The sequence below is a fragment of the Protomyctophum bolini genome (assembly GCF_963924005.1).
Source record: "Protomyctophum bolini genome assembly, chromosome: 9".
NCBI classification, from domain to species: Eukaryota; Metazoa; Chordata; class Actinopteri; order Myctophiformes; family Myctophidae; genus Protomyctophum; species Protomyctophum bolini.
In genome coordinates, this window is record NC_137870.1 from 35,776,318 (window position 1) to 35,795,555 (window position 19,238).

Consider the following 19,238-nt stretch of genomic DNA (forward strand, 5'->3'; position numbering starts at 1 on the left):
AATAGCAGAGCTTTTAGATCTGTCATTTTTGCCAAACATTCAACTATTTCTGCTGATTGTTCACCTATTCATGCCGGAGACCGGAAGTGCACCTATTTTGACATGGCCTGAATACAGATACTGTGGTTCATATGTGGTTACATTCAAGATGGCGTGTCTGCACCGTGTTCATATATATATGCATGCAACACTGAATGCCATATGGTTGCAGCATATATACCAGATGGCAGTGGTGGGAGAAGTACTCAATTTTTTTTATTGTTTTAAGTAAAAGTATCAATACTGAATATAAAAATACTATAATTATAAGAAAATGTCAAAATGTACTGTAATGTAAAAATGACAAAAGTACTGGTATTTCAGTTTTTAATACAGGTTGTGACGCATTGTGAGCTTGTAGATTGGCTATTTTCAAATGGCCGAAATGGTTAATGTATGTTTTGTAATAATAATAAATCTACAAAGTAACTGGAATTGTAGTAGAGTAAAAGTACAGTATTTGCCTCTGAGACGTAGTGGAAATACTCAAGTAAAGTACAAATACCTCAACATTATAATTAAGAACAGTACTTAAGTAAATGTACTTAAGTAATGTTACTGTTTCCACCACTGCCAGATGGTATGCATGCATAGAAGACATTAAAAGGGGTTTGTACGGCATATGGTCACATTGTAGCAACTTGTATTCATTCTCTTCCGTTTTATCACTCTTATCGTGTTGTCAACTTGATTACTAATTAGGGATGCACCGAAAGGGAAATGCTTGGCCGAAACCGAATATAGGAAACAGTTGGCCGAAAGCCGAATATTAATATTTTTTCCTACCATTGCTGTCATGGCTGTACCTTAAAGCTACCTGATTTATGGCAAAATAAATGGTTATGGCAACACTTAACTTAAATAATAATCACTATGGGTCCATAAAACATTTATTCAGCTCTTTTGAATGCATTAATTGCATACAATATTCTGTGAATAGGCCGAAAATGCTTTTTTAGCCATTTTCTGCCGAATATTTTCTGCGGCCGAATATTCTGTGCATCACTATTACTAATACAAAAAAGATAAATACTAATGTGATGATTGCCTTGACTGTGTGATTTGTTTTGTAGCACTACTATGCAGTACGTCATCCTTACATATATGAAGCACCTTGGTGTGAGGGTCAAAGAACCACGTAGCCTTGAGTCCAAACGGGTCCGCATCAACTTCCTTCCCAAAATCAAGGTACGTCGACACACCACCCATATCCCTATTTGTACTGTTGTATAGAGCGCCGGAGTCCTGACGTCACTCGCTCATCCCCTCGATTCCCCTGGTTCACGGAAGTTTATTATATGAGGCCATCTAAAATCCCCCCTGGGGATTACAATGCAAATAAAAAGTACATGAACCTGTGCATTTGCACCCTCTAGTGCCTCTACCGATATTGACGTCCGACTTCGGTGCTCTATACTGTTCCCTCCTCCCCATATCCCTGTTCGTCATTTAATGTAACTGTCCCAGTTCACTTCACCTGCTTAACAGTTAACACTCTCTCTCTCTCTCTCTCTCTCTCTCTCTCTCTCTCTCTCTCTCTCTCTCTCTTTGTTTTGCTCAACAGAAAAGTATCAAAACTGAGAAGGTAGAGGGAGGAGAAGAGAAGAAGAAAGCCAGGTTTCCCAGCATCATACCTCAGCGGCGGCCCAGCCGTGTCGAATCCGCGTCAGGTGAGACTTGTGCTTTAGAATAAGGGAAACACACACAGGCTGTGAACAGGCTTCGCAGCATAGCGTTGACGTGCATGAAGTGCCACCCATAAGCACCAACGGTACGCGGTGCCCTGCCGCGCAGCTGCCGATTTGTAGTGGGATATTCCTTTAGCATGCATGGAGTAGTTGTGTTGCGTCGGTCATAAACGAACAAATAAATGAACGGCGGCGTTGGTGAGACTGTTCCGACTGCTCCAGCGCGAGCTTTAGGACGGGGCCCCCATAGCACACAGAACAGCTACTAGACTAGAGTTGCAGAGGAGAGGGGGGTGGTGACTCTGAATGGCCGAGACCGAAATGGATATATCGTTCTTCGTTCACTCTGAACGAAGTGCTGTGACCGACCGGTCTGCCTCGCCAAACTAACTGTGAACGAATGTCCGACTTGGGTCTGACCGAGTCTAATATTGTATGACTGACTGACTGACTGTAGCCCTCTGGTTGCAATTACTACTTGCAACACGTGCAATGCAAAACAATGAACGGGTCTTTTCACTGAACGACCGAACGATGATCATGTTCACTGAAATGAAACAATAGTTCCCATAAAAAAATGTCTGGCCTTCTTTGGCCCTTGGTCGTGGAATGACCTCCAGAGTGACTAAAATTGCAGCTTTGAAAGTTCCCTTGAGAGAAGTTTCAAAAGGATCATCTTAGATGTACAGTCCAACACCTGCACATGTTTGGATATGTACTAGCCTATGTTCATGCCTATATATTTATTATTTCGGTTTATATTTTGTATATTGTGTATTTTTCCCTGCTACTAAAATATTAGGATGTTGGTGATTTGTTGTAATTATTGTAGTACTTATAGGTGTATTATGGATGTTTTATTTGCTGTTCCAAAATGTGACATTTACGATGTATTGAAGTTTATTCATTTTATTTCTGCCTCTTGGCCAGTTCCCACTTGTAAAAGAGACGCAGTCTCAATGTGTTTTTACTGGAGGGGGGTTTGACTCTGGTTTCTTGTCTCTAAACAGTGGGCAAGGCCCTGCAGGAGCGGCCCAGACCTCAGAAGCAGTTGTCTCACCCTACGTTAGGAGCCAGTGAGCAGCTGGACGGAGGAGGACGTCTGAGAGGCAGCCAGTCCAGCGAAGGCTCGGAGCTCACAGCGTCCCTCGCCACCTCCACACCCATCAGCGCCACCTACAGCTCGGATGCCAGCCGAGACGCCGACTTAGGTGAGCAAAGTAAAAATAAATAAAAAACAGCAATGCCATAAATCACTGTGCCAGAATGAACCAATTCAACTATTGATTATTTTCTTTGCAATTAGGCTATTGATTGCAACCACTTTAGCGTTATTTACTTCATCACACCGCTGTTGTTGGAAAAATAGTTCAAATAGCTGATCTTCGAGCTTGTAGATCTGCCATTTTAACTATTTCTGAATTTGGTTTAAAAAAAAAAGTTAAGCTTTTTGCCTATTACATGTCCAAAATTTGTATCAATTATTAATCATCTGTTGTCTTTAATCTATTAAACTTTAAACTTTTGACTCATCGCCCAGGTGGGACTCCAACCTCTGGTCCCTCCAGGCTGAGTGGCGGCGTCCAATCAGATCTTCTGGATGGCCTGCCGGACACTTTGGACCAATTGCAGGAGGAGGATAGAGAGAGCGACAGGTGTGACATCATCTTCACCTGGGGGATGGCTAATTGATTAACCCATTTTGGGGCGGGAACCCCTTTTGGTGTTAGCATTACGTTATGCTTTAGCTATTGGAAAAAATAGCAGATCTACAAGCTCATACATTTTAGAATCTGATCTCAGCTTCAAAATTGATTAACTACACCTGTGGGATGGCTAATTGATTAACTACAGTGCTCATTGGCATTTCTTTGCATAACCTTTTCTAACGGAAGTATTTGTCCTCTTGTGTGCAGAATACCTGAAGGAACACCGAAGGCCACTAGAAGGTGAGGATTACCTCCATCAATCAACGTTTGCCTCTAGACCTCGACCCAATTACTGATGTTTTCACCTGTATTTAGTGAAATCTATTTGAAAAACTAATGTAATGATTTAAATTATATATGAATAATATATGAAGAATTATACACTGGACAAGCAAGTATTATACGCATAAGTAAATGCTCACATAACCTAAACTAAAGACTTATTCAAACAGTTTCCTGATAGACCTGATCGCTTTGTTGCGAGCTTGTAGAGGTGCTATTCCTTTTAAGAAAATAAGCATTTAATGAACTGCCGATATTGATACATGGGGTCAGGCTTTATTTTTGTCCAGTATAATCTGCCACTAAGAAGCGGCAGGACGATGTTTCTCATGAACCTTTTTGGCTGTGCAATCCGCTAGGCTTGAGGGGCTGGGCGCCGCTGACGTCCAGAGCGAGGACGACCAGGGAACGGACTCGGAGCTCGACCCCCCCAACTGGCAGCAGCTGGTGGGCCGCGACGTTCTGGCTGGTCTGAGGCCGCACCAAATCAAGAGGCAGGAGGTCATCAACGGTGAGGACATGTGGTTTATTCCCGTTAAGGCCTGAGACATGATTCTACAAGTGCTGCTCATTTGTGGATTTATTTTTATATTGGCTAGACATATTCCCCATAACCTTTGATTGGGTGGGCAGGACGCACGCTATTGTTTGGGCTCTGCCAGCCCCCCCCCCCCCAGAACTGGCCCTGTGCGTAACCTGCCAACCATGTGCTGGCAATTCAACATGAAAATTCAGGTGTCGGGCTATTTCATACCCCCTTTTTAGGCAATGTGTCCACTGTCCACTAGAGGGCAGTTTCGACCCAAATGCTTTCTGACAACAAACTAGTGCTACTGTTTTATTCAGTAGGCTTTTTAATTCACCCATCTGCTTCCAGCTGTTCTGTCATAGCTTGTTTGTCCCTGTACCCGGGCAAAGTGACATTGTGTGTGTGTGTGTGTGTGTGTCTCTCCAGAGCTCTTTTACACAGAGCGTGCTCACGTACGCATGCTGAGAGTTCTAGACCAGGTGTTCTTCCAGAAGCTCTCCAAAGAGGCCATCCTTCCTCCTGCTGACATCAAGAACATCTTCACCAACCTGGACGAGATTCTGCAGCTTCATGGTGAGACACACGCACACGTGACGCGCGCACACACAGGCACGCACACACACACACGCACATGCACGCACACACACACACACACACACACACACACACACACACACACACACTCCATTAAAACTCCACTAGAAGAAAGAATATGTGGGATAAAGTAAAGAGTTGACTCTTTCTCTGTTATTCATAATTCTTGTTAGGATTGCACTCGCCCACACACACACACACACACACACACACACACACACACACGTGTGTGCACACACACGTGTGTGCACACACACACACACACAGCACCTATTTTATTGACTTTTCTTTGTATTTCAGTTTCAATACAAGATCAGATGGCAGCCACTCAGAAAAGGAACGAGTCTTCTGTAATTGATCAGATAGGAGATGACTTGCTCTGCTGGGTAAGTACAGTTCCCACATTGAAATTGGGTTTTCCATTTTTATAAAATGTTTTGATTAAGATGATGACTGATTTAAGAGACTACGGTACACAAGTAAATGGAAACTTGAAATGGCTTCCAGGTGAGCAATGTCTGCTGTGCATAATAGTCTCTGGAGGCTCACTCCATTTCCAAACGCTTCGGTGTGACTGTCTGTACATCACAAGTAGGGCTGTATAACTAACCATCATTCTAGCCTTTCATTTTTCAATTGCAAACCTTTGCATTGGCTATTTTCGCTCTTCGTCGTAGGACAAAGCATCTAGTGGCTAAAAGCTCAAACACGTCGAAGAATAAAAGCATTGTTTGCCTTCCCTGTAGCAACGCATGACGTGATGGGCATACAGATCTAAGTGGAATTGAGCTGAGGAACCTCCACAGCCACTCTCCACTGTAAATGGGACCACTCACACAAGTAGCCTAGATGGTGCTGACGTCTCGGTATCCGTCAGGGCAGCCCCGTATGGGCCTGACAACCATGTCTCTATAAGTAGGGTAAACAACCCCCTGGGGCTGCAGGCATTGATTTTACTCTACATTTAAGCTTAAGCTCTCTCTGCATTTGGAGCACTTAAGCCCTGCCCACTTCTGTGAGCTACCCCCCACACACACACACACACACACACACACACACTATATCCCCAATTAATGGTTACAAGAACCGGACGCACATATCGACTGACTGTAGCAATCCCCGCCTCTCTCTCATGTTGCCTCCGTCGTGTGCTTCCAGTTCGGCGGTGGACAGGAGGAGAAGATCAAGCAGGCTGTGGGAACGTTCTGCTCAAACCAGCCCTTCGCTCTGGAGATCATTAAGACGCGGCAGAAGAAAGACGCGCGCTTCACCTCCTTTATGCAGGTACGAATTAATTCAGCTCTCTACTGGTCACTTAAAGAAGAAAGAAAAAGAAGACAAATATATACGTACTGTAGACATGTAGCTTGATAGCAATCGTATAAAGCAGAGTTGTCGACTATCTGGGGGCAGGCAGAAATGTGTTAAGGTCCTTAAATGTTTTAAGGTCATATTTCAAAATAAGTCAACATGGCTTTACTGAATAACTTGTAGAATTCCGTCAAAAGGACAACATGTAAAATGAATATGGTATGAGCTCATTAGGACTTGGGAGAGGTCCGAGTGGAATAGTAAGAGAGTGGCGACACTAGCGTTGACTCCCATTGTAACAATGTGAATGCGGAAGTGCTCATTCTATCTCAATGGGATAGTTCCAATGTTTGGAACTATAGCCCAAAGCGTGTCGCCACTCTCTTACTATTCCACTCGGGGGGGTAGTAAGGATGTTTGTGGAAAGGAAGGTCGAGTTTTAATTGTGTCATTACCTACTTATTGACTGTATTTGTGTCGTCCGCAGGAGGCGGAGAGTAAACGACAGTGTCGCAGGCTGCAGCTGAAGGATATGATTCCTGTTGAGATGCAGAGACTCACCAAATATCCTCTGCTACTGGACAGCATTGCCAAGTACACAGGTACAAATACCCTCTGCTACTGGACAGCAATGTCAAGTACATACACTTGCATATCTCCGCGGTCCCTTTCCCACTGATAACTCAACTGTGAACTGTGGGCTGCTGCGGAAATCGAAATAGATTTTTCTTTTTACCCCCCTCCAGGCAGAGGATCTGTCTAACCAATAGATCAAGCTCCAACCCCACTCTCTATTCATTTTATGTATCACAGTATTTATTTAATAGGCAGGATAGCCTCATTCTCCTATAACTCACTTAACCCATTTTGTGCGGGAACCCCTGTTGGTGTTAGCATTATGTTATGCTTTAGCTATTTTTGAAAAATCGACATAGAAATAGAAACATAGAAAACTGTCATTTCATTTTTAGAATCTGATCTCTGGTCAGAATGGGTTAACCCACTCCCACTGTATTGATATTGTGAATGGTGATGGTGTGCTGCTCCTAGCTGAACAGCTCATCACACAGACAACCACTGATGTACTCATAGCAGCAGAACTGATGGGCAGTTCTGCCAGTCTAGTGAGAGTCCCCTCTCACTAGACTGGACTGTCTGCTATGTCTCAGTGACTTCATATTGAGCAGACTGACCTCATGCTTCCTTATATGCATGAGGAGTCCAAGCTGCTTCTTTTGACCTGACAGGGGAGAGTTTCCCCGGACGGACGTAGCACGTGGAAGGAACAGGTTATTCCGACCAGTTCCTTTCCCCTCCATCAGGCGCCCCGGCTGGCCAGGGGGAGGCAGTAACATATTACAAACATAAAGACCCCAGGAATGTGTTCCAAATCTTCTAAACGTCATTAACATAATATTTATTTTTTTCAAAAAGTGTTCTTTAAGATTAAGTTTGTGGACGGTAACTAAAAGCTGGATGTAGGAGGAGCGGCAGGTCAATTAATGAATGAATTATTTTGGTAATTTATTTCCGGCTGTATCAGCCTAGTATCATTCATACGTTGGCGAAGAGCACCTACCCTTCTTTCTGGTGATATTGGCCACGGAATGCCGCGAGGGCTACGGCGCGACGAGTAGGAGGGCCGGCCCGCTGCGCTGGCGTGGAAGCCTAGGGCGGCGGGCCGCCGCGGGTGCATATCTTGGTGGTGGTAGCAAATATTCAAACGAGAACTTTTGCGTCCTTGCCAGTCAAGCATTGGATTTGAGTCAAAGACATACAGGAATCTAACTACAGAAGAGAGATGGCGGGGGAGAACCAAATTAAGTCTCATTTGAGCTGCGTTATGTGTGGGCGACATGCCAACCATTGTGACAAATGGACAGATTTTCATTGTAATGGTCCGGGGGCGGTAATGCACGCTTTGGGAAATGTCTTCTCCTTTATTTATTCCCATCATTTTAACCTTTTTCGCAGTTCTGGGTTCACACTTCACACCATGAGAATGCTAAAGTATAACCAGCTATTATGGGATCTTAATGCTCCCTTCTACTGTTCTACTGTATCATTATTTCTGTGGTACACTACGGTACATCATTTTAACACCCTGAGCGGCATAAACGGAGTTCTCCGTCCTATCAAATCGTAACGCCCAGTGCTCAGGACGGAGATTAATAAAAGGACGGAGATTTATTGATATGGAAACCGATCGCATCGCTGGGAGTGTCTGTTGGGCAACATTTGATGTCATTTCCGGGTTGGGACGTCGTTCAAAATAATCCTCCCCATTTTAGCGGATCTGATCGAAAAATATTAAAACGTGAATAACTCTTGATCTAAATCATTCCGTCCAATTCTAATCAAAGATTATGTTTTATACGCGCCATCGCAGTCCCGTCGCTAGTCGCGTTAGAAGGAATCATACCTCCCGTTGTTGTCGATCGCCTCAGGGGTGTTTTGGCTACATCTAGCTACTTCAGCATCATCCGGGATAGCACCTGGTGCGTCGCTAAATGTGCTCCGCTGCTATAAATCGCTGGGCGCTCTGATTATAGGTCCTAAATACCCCCGGGTGTTCGGGGTGTTAATGTTGGCCACGGTGTTGGGTTCACGCCGTGAGAATGCACTGATAATAAAGTATTACCAGTTATTATAAGACCATAATGCTCCCTTCTGCTATATCATACTTATGGCACAAGCCATGAGGCTTCATTAATCATGTGACGTACTAATGTCTTTTCAGACAATGCTGTGGAGAAGGACAAGGTGAAGCAAGCTGGTGACTGCTGCAGAAAGATCCTTAATCACGTCAACCAGGCAGTCAAAGAGTCGGAGGACAAGCAGGTGCGCTATAGTCTCTTTATATTCACGTGTTCGTATAGATCTCCCACTCTTGATGCATCATCTTTCACAATGCCTTCTACAAGGCAAAAGCTCTTACTGTAAAGCTCATGTCCTTCAAGCAGGTGTGCTAGTCTTTTTGTATGCACTTGAACCACAAAAGGATGAGAACCACTAGATCTCCCCCTCTGCTGTCTTACTTGTTGCACCATGCATTTTCACCATGCCTTACTGTATATTTTTCCACAGGAATTACCCAGGAATATAGCCATGTTCAAACTGGCAGGTCTTATTTTGAGTCATCATTGATGTTATAACGGCAACAAAGCCACATGGAAACTGATTGAAACTTTTGAGTCAGACCTGTGCCACATTGAAATGCATTGCAAATCTTAAAAATGGTCTTAAAACGTCTTACATTTTACATTCAAAATGTTGGATGAGTGACTCCGTTGTACTATAACAGGGCTCTTCCCTGTTATATTACGACAGAGTCACTCATCGAAAATGGCGTCGCAACGCATTGTGTTAATGCAGAGTATAAATTAACTTCAACCCCAGCATCCGTACTGTGGGGAAGGAAGGCTTTGGCAGAAAATAGCCGAGGGACAAGCTCACAGCATGTCTCTACGTTGTTGTGGTTTTCTCTGTCTGCTATGTTCACAATAACAGAAAATCCACTAGCATTTAGCCCTGATGGACTAACCCCTCAACCATACAGGGTTTTAGCGGTTAAGCATTACTCCCGCTTATGTCGTAATCAATTCAGAAAGGGTCAGTGATGTCTAAATGCACAAATCTGACCACTCGCATATAACAGCGTGGACAGCCAGTCCTAGAAATCATATTTTGAGAAACAAATTGGATTTGTTACAGTCTGAACAAAGCCTTATTAATCTCTGAATCCCTCTCCTCTCCCCCGCCTCCTCTCTCTCTCTCTCTCTCTCTCTCTGTCTCTCTCTCTCTGTCTCTCTCTCTCTTTCTCTCTCTCTCTCTCTCCAGAGGTTGGAGGACTACCAGAGAAGGTTGGACCTCTCCACTCTAAAGCAGACTGACAACCCCCTCATCCTGGAGCTCAAGGTGACTTTTTTTTTCCTTTTCGGAAACATTGCCAAAATCCTCAAAATCCTCCAGTTTTCTGAAATAAATATTTTCACGATTTTTCAAAAAATAGCAGACCTACAAGCTCGTAGCGTGCCACTCGGTGGCGCGCTATGAGCTTGTAGATCTGCTATTTTTCAATAGCTAAATTATAACATAATGTTTAAAACACCAAAAGGGGTTCCCACCCCAAAATGGGTTAAATGTGCCCTAGAATGTCTTCTTTGTATTTCTCTGCGAAATGCCATTTTGTGGTCAGGTGGGGGGGACACCTGTATGCTACTTGGAACCAATTAATCATTGATTAATCCATTCATTTTTATTGATAAAGAATCTTATTGTTCATTATTATTTCCGTTCCTTAATTCTTGACTTTAATGTCCACCAGAACCTGGACCTCACTAAGAGGACGATGGTACACGAGGGACCGCTGTCGTGGAAGGTCAACAGAGACAAGAATATCGGTACGTTAACCACTCTTTACAAGTGTTTCTCCCAAAACAACCTATTCCTAATCCATAGCAGCGTTTTACCGTAAACCTGCTTGTCCCGAGGTGTCCGAGGAAGTACCGCTCCCTCTGTCTGCGCACAGTCACTAAGTACTGTACTTAAGTACATTTTTGAGGTATTTGTACTTTACTTGAGTATTTCCAATACTTCTACTTCTACTCCACTACTATTTCGGGCCCAAATATTGTACTTTTACTCCAATAGATTTATTTGAAAACTTACTAAGTTAACTTTGTATATTTTGATTCTTTTTTACAAAACACAATACATTTCGGGCATTTTCAAAAGATTATTATACATCTTTCGGCCATTTTCAAAAGATTATTATAAATCTTTTCTGCATAATGAGTAAATACTTTTGGTACATTTCGATGCCTTTGTACTTTTACTCAAATACATTTTGAATTCCGTACTTTCACTCGTAACAGCGTAATCTCTATATTGCGGTATTCGGGCATTGATACTCTTTCCTAAGGGGAACTAATGCGAGTCCTTTTTGTCCACCGTACAGAGTTGTACACGCTCCTCCTGGAAGACATCCTGGTGCTGCTCCAGAAGCAGGACGAGCGTCTGATCCTCAAGTGCCACAGCAAGAACCTGGCGGGCAGCGCCGACACCAAGCACCTCTTCAGCCCCATCATCAAGCTCAACACGGTGCTGGTGCGCTCCGTCGCCACAGGTCAGTGGGTTTACAGTACACACATCCATAGGCTGAACCTGATCAATGGTTATTAGTTAACCCATTTTGACCTGGGAACCATTCTATAAAGGTCTTCTAAATCTCTTCTAAATCCTGTCAGTCGTTCTTCGATTTTTCAAAAATAGCTCATAGCGCGCCACTCGGTGGCGCGCTATGAGCTATTGTAGATCTGCTATTTTTCAATAGCTAACGCCAAAAGGGGTTCCCGCCCAAAATGGGTTAATAGTTATTATAACCAATTTTGACCTGAGGACAATTCTACAAATGTCTTCTAAATCCTACACAGTTTTCTGAAAAAACCTATGTTTCTATGTCAGTGGTGCTCAAGCTTTTTCATGTGAAGGACCCCCAAAAATACCTAGATTTGGCCGCCGACCCCCATCTGAAAATATGTTGTTCCAGGGACCCCCCCAGAAGCAAAGATTTGAGTTAAAAAACATTCGCTCTGAAAGAATATATATTCAAAGATTTGCGCCACATTTTCACGATTTTTCTGATCTGCTATTTTTCAATAGCTAAAGCATAATGTAATGCTTAAAACACCAAAAGGGGTTCCCATTCAGAATGGGCTAAAGTAAGACTTAATTATTTTTCTGCCATCTACGAACATATTCGGACCCCCTAAGCTAGCTAGAGGGGGACTTTACATTATTCCACACATCTCTATATTGATGACATAGTTCAATGTTGAAAATGAGTTATATCGCCCTTTAAATAGGCTCTATATTCCGATATATAGTAATCGGTACCGGGTCCTCCCCATCTCTCCGGCTGTTAAGTAAACATAATTATCTATACATACAATTGAGAGAATTCCACGACCACAACAATACACACGTAGCTGTGTATTCTAGTAATTTACATTTTCGGTTTGGCATACCAATTTGATCCTATCAGGAGATGCATGATAATGTTCAAACTAAATTTTCTATTAAATTGAAGCTCATAATAATCTTTTGAGTTCTCGCTCCTGGTTGGATAAAATTGGCATGACCTCAAAATGTATTTTCTTTTTTACTAAAGAGCTGGATAGAGACCCCTGTTACTGAACAAATAGCCTATATAGCAATGAATACTATTAGAATATAGAGCTTTAACCTTAACCAAAAAAAATATATATATATATTATTTTGTTAACGAGAATATATCACTTACACCGCATTGTAATGAAATCATGTAAATGCCCTGTACTAATCACCGCTCATGTCTCTGTCCCGCCAGACAACAAGTCTTTCTTCGTCCTGTCCATGTCGGAGAACGGCGCCCAGATCTACGAACTCATGGCGCCCACCGTCTCCGATCAGAGAACGTGAGTCCGCCTCCTCAAGCTCTGCTCTAGTGTAGTGATGATCCCTGGGTTTTCCATGTACCCATGGAAGTAATGTGCTTCCATTTGTTAATTATCTGCGTTACAGACCCTTAACCTCTACAGATTCTACAAATGCCTTCTAAATCAGTATTTCTCACACTTTCAAGCTTTTTCAAAAGGCCTATGTACAAGCTCCCGGCACGAAGTGACGCATTGTGAGCTTTGTACATCTGCCATGTTTTAATAGCCAACGCAAAAATCTAAAATGACACTGATGCTTTCCTGGTTTTAATGGGTTAACAGGGACCATTTGGTTCATAAGTATCAATCATTTAGCTGTTGAGCCCCTGGAACCCCCGCAAGGACCCCTGGGGGGTCTGCGGACCACACTGTGAGATCCACTGGTCTAATTATTCCCGTCTTCTCTCCCTCGCTCCGCCAGGTGGCAACGCCTAATAACCCAGAGAGCCGACGCCATGAAAGTCAAGCCTCACAGCGTCATACCCTTACCTCAGACAGAGTACGTATGCTGCGTTATCCTGCTCAAGCAGCTGCTGAGTCAAAGATTATTTCCAACATTTTACAGAGCTTTGTGCCGAAACTGAAGCGTTTCTGTTTTCCGTCCTCCAGCGGGGACAGAGACGGAGTGGAGATCATCACCACGGGCGTTTCCAGACTCACTAAAGAGGCCGACCGCACGTCCACCGGTAGCACCCGTTCTACTGGTAAACTGGAGCCACTTTTATCCATTCATGTGCCGTTGTTTTGTGATGTTGTTTTAAATCGATACAAGGCCAGGTTTATGCTTCAGCACGAGGGTGTGTTTGGAGGTGCATGGGCCATAGAGGCTTTTATACAACACGTACTATATTAATTGAAAACTTTATTTCAGACACAATGGGTCCATATACAAACAACATGTAAAAACACAACAGTAAATACATATAAATAAATATAAATGTTAATGTCCAAATTGGAGACCCCAGCGATAAATTGCTTAACCTATATTGGGCAGGAACCGCTTTTGGTGCTACGAGCTTGTAGGTCTGCTATTTTTGAAAAATCGTTAAAATCTGCCTCAAATCTTTCCGAAAATTGTCATGATTTAGAAAACATTCTTTTTAAAATGTTGAGGTCATGATCTCGTCATAACCCTTCCCCCCCGCAGATAAGGAGAGCAGCCCCGCCGCCCCCAGTGGCGTGGCGCAGAGCTCCCTGCCGGGCAACAACCCTTTTGAGGGAGTGAAGATGGAGGAAGAGGACGAGGAAGGCTTCGAGGACCCGGAGCTCCCGTACCGAGCGGCCGAAGACGCTGGCGAGGGCGACTCCTTCGACCTGTTCCCCTCGCGGGCAGACGAGGCACTGAAGACATGTGAGTGGAGATGTGGTGTCCACACTATTTCACATCCGGGCTCAGTGACTCTAGACTTAGAGCATTCAGTGATTCCCAGCCAGTTTGGACCTGTTTGGACCGGTTAACACGTATTTGGCAGTCCAGAGTGTATTATGCTACAGTGCACAAGGCCATGTCAAAGGGATGAATTAATCTTTCTACCCTGCCTATATACCCACAGTGGCGTCATTGAAGCAGGTGTTGGTGACCCAGCTGATGTCCCAGGAGGCCAGCGAGCGCGCCCAGCGCTCATCCGGGGCCCGCCTCCTCAGGACCACCTCTCTGCGGACCCCCGTGGACAGCCGAGCCCGGGTGCCGGTCCACAACGGCTCGGAGAAGAGCCGCACGCAGGGCGAAGACCCGGCTCAGGACCTGGGCTCAGGGGACACGGGCTTCTTCGATTCCCCTGAGGACTATGGTATGTCTGCACTCTCTGCACCCTCTGCAGTGTGTGGGTGACTGTGGTACAGATAACGTTTGATCTTGAAGGTTACTAATCAAAATGCTATTAGAATATAGCATTTGGGCATGACCAGTTCCAGATTTTTGCGTCCGGTGCTGATCGCAATTTTAGGGACCACTTTACTGATGTTTTGATCAATATTTTGTCAAAATGTACAACATTGGTTAAGGTTAAAATCAGGCATTACATCAAGACCCGCCAAAACACATTTTAGTCAACAAAATCAACTAGATTTAGTCGACTCAAACTAGACTAACACTAAAGCATTTCAGATGATTTAAACATGACTACATCAGACAAAAATGTAAAAAGAACCACCGCTCCTCCACTGAAATAACTTGAGTGAGGTGCTGGAGCCACAAAGGGAACATGAGAAAAATAAAGGGAAGCAACGCACACTCAGATCTGCACACAATCAATGTATTTATTTAGCAAGCTTTCGGTCTACTGACCTTCTTCAGGCATCTTCAAACATGACTAAATCAAAATGAATTGTACTCAAAAGACCAAATTAAAATGTGCTGTTCAAAAATCAACACTTTAAACCCGGTACTACTTATCCTCAGCACACAAGCCACACATGTCACACGTGTCAGATCGGACAACACGGGGACGCTGGCAGAACATTCACTAAAAATGCCAGGACAACGCTCCACACGTCCCAAACTCTTCTCCCTTCTGGCTCCAAATCTATGGAATGCACTTCCCATTGCAATCAGAACTGCAGACTCACTCCCAATCGTCCGCCGTAGTCTGAAAAATTAGATATCATTTTACGTAGACATAGCATTCTATAGTGTGTACGCATAGTCTCATTGTACATGTTAGACATATCATATGTTAGGTTCTTAGCTTACTTATGATTCTTGATGACCACGTGGTGTTCTTGCTTACTGTGAATCACTGTGAATTAAGAGCGTCTGCTAAGTTGTACATTGTGTGTTTCTGATTCCACCACCAGCGGGGTACCTGGTGCTGGAGGGCTACGGGGGTCCGGGGGAGAGCACCACGGACGACGACATCATGGCGATGGCGAGCACGGGGAAGCAGCTGAGCAGCGCGTCGCGGGGCTGCGTGGCGGACTCCGGCATCAACCTGAGGTTCTCGTCGGTGTCGGCGGGCGGCAGCCTCTCCTCGTTCAGCAGACAGGTGCTGTGTCATCTCAGAAACCTGCAGTCCGACCTCAGCTATCTGAAGGTAACACATTAAAAACACTAATGCACATGCGCGTGCGCACACACACACACTAAGGCCACCGTAAACGTAAACAGCTAAAACCAATTCTGCAACTAATAAAAACTAAACTAAAACTCAAACAAGCAGTCTGAAACTGAACTGACACGAAACTTGACAAAAAGCTCTTGTAATCTAACAATGGGGCATTTTCTTCTCTTGCAGGAGGTTGAAGCCAAGTATAATAACATAATAAGCCAAAGGCCAGAGAGGTCACCATCAGATGCAGATGGAAATAAAGGTATGTCAAATATGTTATTAAAAAATAAATTGCTGATCTACAAGCTCACAATGCATTTTTGCTATTTGTTGTATGAAAAAGTATATAGCTCTTAACCCATTGATGCCTGAGGCCGAATCTGGGAACGCCTTCTAGGGCCTGACCTAAGGTTTCTGAAAACCTTCAAATTCTGATGATTTTTTGTTTAAATAGTTATGTTGCTACATGTATAGCAATAGCTGATGAGACACAGAGAGCACGGCCAGCATCAAGGGTAGAACAACGTATACGTTGCACCAGGCGTCAATGGGTTAAATGGCTATGCCTCAAACGTTGTTGTACGATGGCGTCACTTTGCCAAAAAGAGGAGCAGCAAAGGGCTGCAGCTGTGTGGTTGACACAGAGCAGCGGGCAACGGTAAAGGCCTATTCATAGTCCAGTTTTCGGTGAAGAGGTGACCACCGAAAACTACAACATGATGTCACGGCGTGGTGGTCACCGCTCACACAACACATGTCTCTCTTTATGCTAACCACCGTTTCGGTGGTCACCTCTCTTCACCGAAAACTGGACTATGAATAAGCATTAAGCGAGCTCTGAAGTTGGCATGGACTAGGCGTTTACTTGAGACACAGAAACGGCTTACTTTAGCAGTTGTAGACCATCAACGCATACTATGTCAAGGAATCTACCTCAGTACCACACAGCGTATCGGAGATGATAGATAACGAGTGTGAGGAGGTTTTTTTTCCTCCGGGGAAAAAAGGTAGAACATTTTTTTTTTGTCATAGTTTTAATCGACAAAATCAAAACTGGATTGGGAAGCCGTCCTGAACTGAAAGGACTGCTGTTCTGGTGGAGTATGCTGTTACCTTTTGAAGTGTTTAAGGAATATTTATACTGCTTTTCAAGAGTGACCTGAGCCTTTTTCATTCTTTTCCCCCAGATAAGAGATAGTGGGAACTCCGACGCCCAAGTCTCCTCCTCCTCCGGCTCTGGTCCCAAAGAGGAAGTGTTAAACGACGAGCAGTCTGTTTTTGTACTTCCTGTTGTCCTGGACTTCCTGGACGTTCTCGATAAGCTTGTCCTCTCACTGCTGAGCCCCTCCCTCCATCACAACCGTCGCCCACACGGTCGTTACCGCCACAGAGAAACGAGAGAAACTGAGCATGAGCAAAACAAAAAAGAAAAGAAATGAAAAAGAGACGGTTTTGGAGGGTGGAGGTGTCCTCCGGACGCCCCTCCCCCTCCATCAGCACAAGGCAATCAGGGAAGTGGGATTGCCCCCCGCCCCCAACCCCCCCCCCATCTTCCATCTCTAGCTCCCCCACCCCAAGTCCCCTTTCTCCCTGCAAGAAAGAGAACTTATACCAAAATGTACAAAGATGTGTGTTTAGAATATATATATATGAAACACAAAACAAGAAGAAAAGGAAAATTTTTAAGATAATGTATTAAGATTTTTTTTTATCCCAAGATGTATTTATTTTCTTTCTTTTCTTTTTGTTTTCTTTTTCTTTTTTTAAAAAGTGTTTCCCACGTTGCTTGCATGCTTTTGGCCATCGGTCTTGTGACCTATCGGGCTGCATATCCTGCTTAAAAATGTAAAAAAAACAAAACAAAAAAAAACAACACACAGGGGTAGTGTGTGTGCGTGTGTGTGCGTGTGTGTGTGCGTGCGCGTGTGTGAGTGTGACTGCACACTTAGCATACTAGCACGTTAGCCTAGCTTACCCTGATCAAATTAGCAGGAATATTATTCGGACTGAGAGAGGGAGAGACCAGAGTTGCACTGGTGGACAGATAGAACCTGAAGTGTTACAACTCTTTAGAAACGTGTTTTTTTGTTTTTTTTTAAGAGGAAGAAAAAGTCTAGAATTTCACATAAATTCTGGGATGGTGTGTTAACTAGAATGAAGAGTCCGAAGGCTCTGATCTGGTCCTGTTGCATTTCCGTTAGCCGCTGGTGTTCACCAGCTTTCTCCTGCCGTCTCCCCATCCTCCTCACGCCTAATTTATGCTCCGTCGTGCGGCGGTGCGTGACAAAAATAGCAGATCTACAAACCGGCAAACGCATCGGGGGAATTTTTACCGCCCGTCTCACAGAAACCGGCGCCATCCTCTCTCGTCTCGCTTCCTCTTCAGCTCTCTTCGTCCTCTCCTGTGCTCTTCTTTCCTTGCTCCGATGTGTGTATCTGGTTTCCTTCTCAACTCACTGAAGCTTCAACGTATCCTCCGGGCCGTCACACGGCGGGCGTCGCTTGCCGACTGATCTTCAAGTTAAACATCGTTTTTGATTATTTTTTTAATCTGTTAACCAGCTCTAGTGCAACGTGTGACAGTACATGTTAAAGTGGAACTGCTCCTTTAACAGCAGCTGCTCCTTGTGTTTTTCTAGTCTGGCGTAGCCGGTTGTATCGGAGGTCTCTGGTTGAAATTAGATCTCTAAATTCAGGGGCTTAAACTGTGTGGAAACAATTAGGCGATTTAACAACTTTCAAGCTGGTGTCCATATTTTGGGCATGCCATTTTAAGGCGACATGCAAGCTCACAGTGCGTTGTGAGCTTGTACGTCTGTTTCCCCCCGTGCACCACCCCTTTGTGCGACGACAGCAGCCAATGCAAAGACTTAAGGTCCTTCTTATTGAGATGGTATCAGGATTGGTTTTCAAAGCGATTCGCCGTAGGTTTGTTAGCGGCCGTTTGTCCGTTCCATCAACTCCATTGGATTTAGATGTGGCGAGACGTATCCGACCTGAAGGCGGACATCTCCAAGTCGTTCTGACAAATGCAAGTCTTTGAGACCAGAGGCCGTGCTGCATGAATATCAGCTGTAGTCGTTAAGTGACGCCGTCGTTAATTCTACCGAGTGTAAATCAGGCTTTATGGGTGTCATTCTCACCATAAGCCCTTAGTGGTTTTAATGCTTTACTTGTCCCTTCGTCCACACACCGTATCTGTCCCTCCCCCCCATGTGCTCATGGGCAGTGGTGGAAAAAGTACTCAATAGTTTTATTTGAGTAACCGTATCAACACTGCGATATAGAACTACTCCCACTTGAGAAACAGTATTGGCGTCAAAAGTAGCCATTATGCAGAAAGTCCCATTTCACGTTTTCAAATGTTTAATCATATTTTGAAAATAACAGGTCGCATCGCGACGCATTGTGAGATTTTAGATCGGCTATTTTCAAATGTATAACGGCTGAAGTGCTTAGTGTATGTTTTGTAATAGTAATCAAAAATCTACAAAGTAGCTAGTAACTAAAGTTAAATGAATGTAGTGGAGTAAAAGTACTGGAAATTGGAAATATTCAAG

General features: G+C 44.1%; 1 protein-coding gene across 9 annotated transcripts in view; it reads left to right on the plus strand.

Moving 5' to 3' along the window:
• Positions 1 to 17,209, plus strand: part of arhgef12a (Rho guanine nucleotide exchange factor (GEF) 12a) — a 54,438-nt gene extending 37,229 nt beyond the window's left edge. For 4 of the 9 annotated variants that reach the window (XM_080772382.1, XM_080772385.1, XM_080772384.1 and 1 more), the window contains 22 exons: positions 1,113 to 1,227; positions 1,604 to 1,709; positions 2,738 to 2,938; positions 3,268 to 3,382; positions 3,644 to 3,676; positions 4,078 to 4,229; positions 4,674 to 4,820; positions 5,142 to 5,227; positions 6,000 to 6,125; positions 6,640 to 6,754; positions 8,893 to 8,993; positions 9,993 to 10,070; positions 10,480 to 10,555; positions 11,113 to 11,280; positions 12,523 to 12,610; positions 13,053 to 13,130; positions 13,241 to 13,335; positions 13,779 to 13,982; positions 14,185 to 14,421; positions 15,428 to 15,663; positions 15,865 to 16,020; positions 16,220 to 16,291. In XM_080772382.1, the coding sequence (XP_080628508.1) occupies positions 1,113 to 1,227; positions 1,604 to 1,709; positions 2,738 to 2,938; positions 3,268 to 3,382; positions 3,644 to 3,676; positions 4,078 to 4,229; positions 4,674 to 4,820; positions 5,142 to 5,227; positions 6,000 to 6,125; positions 6,640 to 6,754; positions 8,893 to 8,993; positions 9,993 to 10,070; positions 10,480 to 10,555; positions 11,113 to 11,280; positions 12,523 to 12,610; positions 13,053 to 13,130; positions 13,241 to 13,335; positions 13,779 to 13,982; positions 14,185 to 14,421; positions 15,428 to 15,663; positions 15,865 to 16,020; positions 16,220 to 16,234 (2,728 nt within the window). In that variant the 3' untranslated portion in view covers positions 16,235 to 16,291. Of the gene's footprint in view, positions 1 to 1,112; positions 1,228 to 1,603; positions 1,710 to 2,737; positions 2,939 to 3,267; positions 3,383 to 3,643; positions 3,677 to 4,077; positions 4,230 to 4,673; positions 4,821 to 5,141; positions 5,228 to 5,999; positions 6,126 to 6,639; positions 6,755 to 8,892; positions 8,994 to 9,992; positions 10,071 to 10,479; positions 10,556 to 11,112; positions 11,281 to 12,522; positions 12,611 to 13,052; positions 13,131 to 13,240; positions 13,336 to 13,778; positions 13,983 to 14,184; positions 14,422 to 15,427; positions 15,664 to 15,864; positions 16,021 to 16,219; positions 16,293 to 16,865 lie in introns of those variants that run through there. The other 5 variants (XM_080772383.1, XM_080772390.1, XM_080772386.1 and 2 more) reach the window with 4 other exon arrangements.
• Positions 17,210 to 19,238: the final 2,029 nt, after the last annotated feature.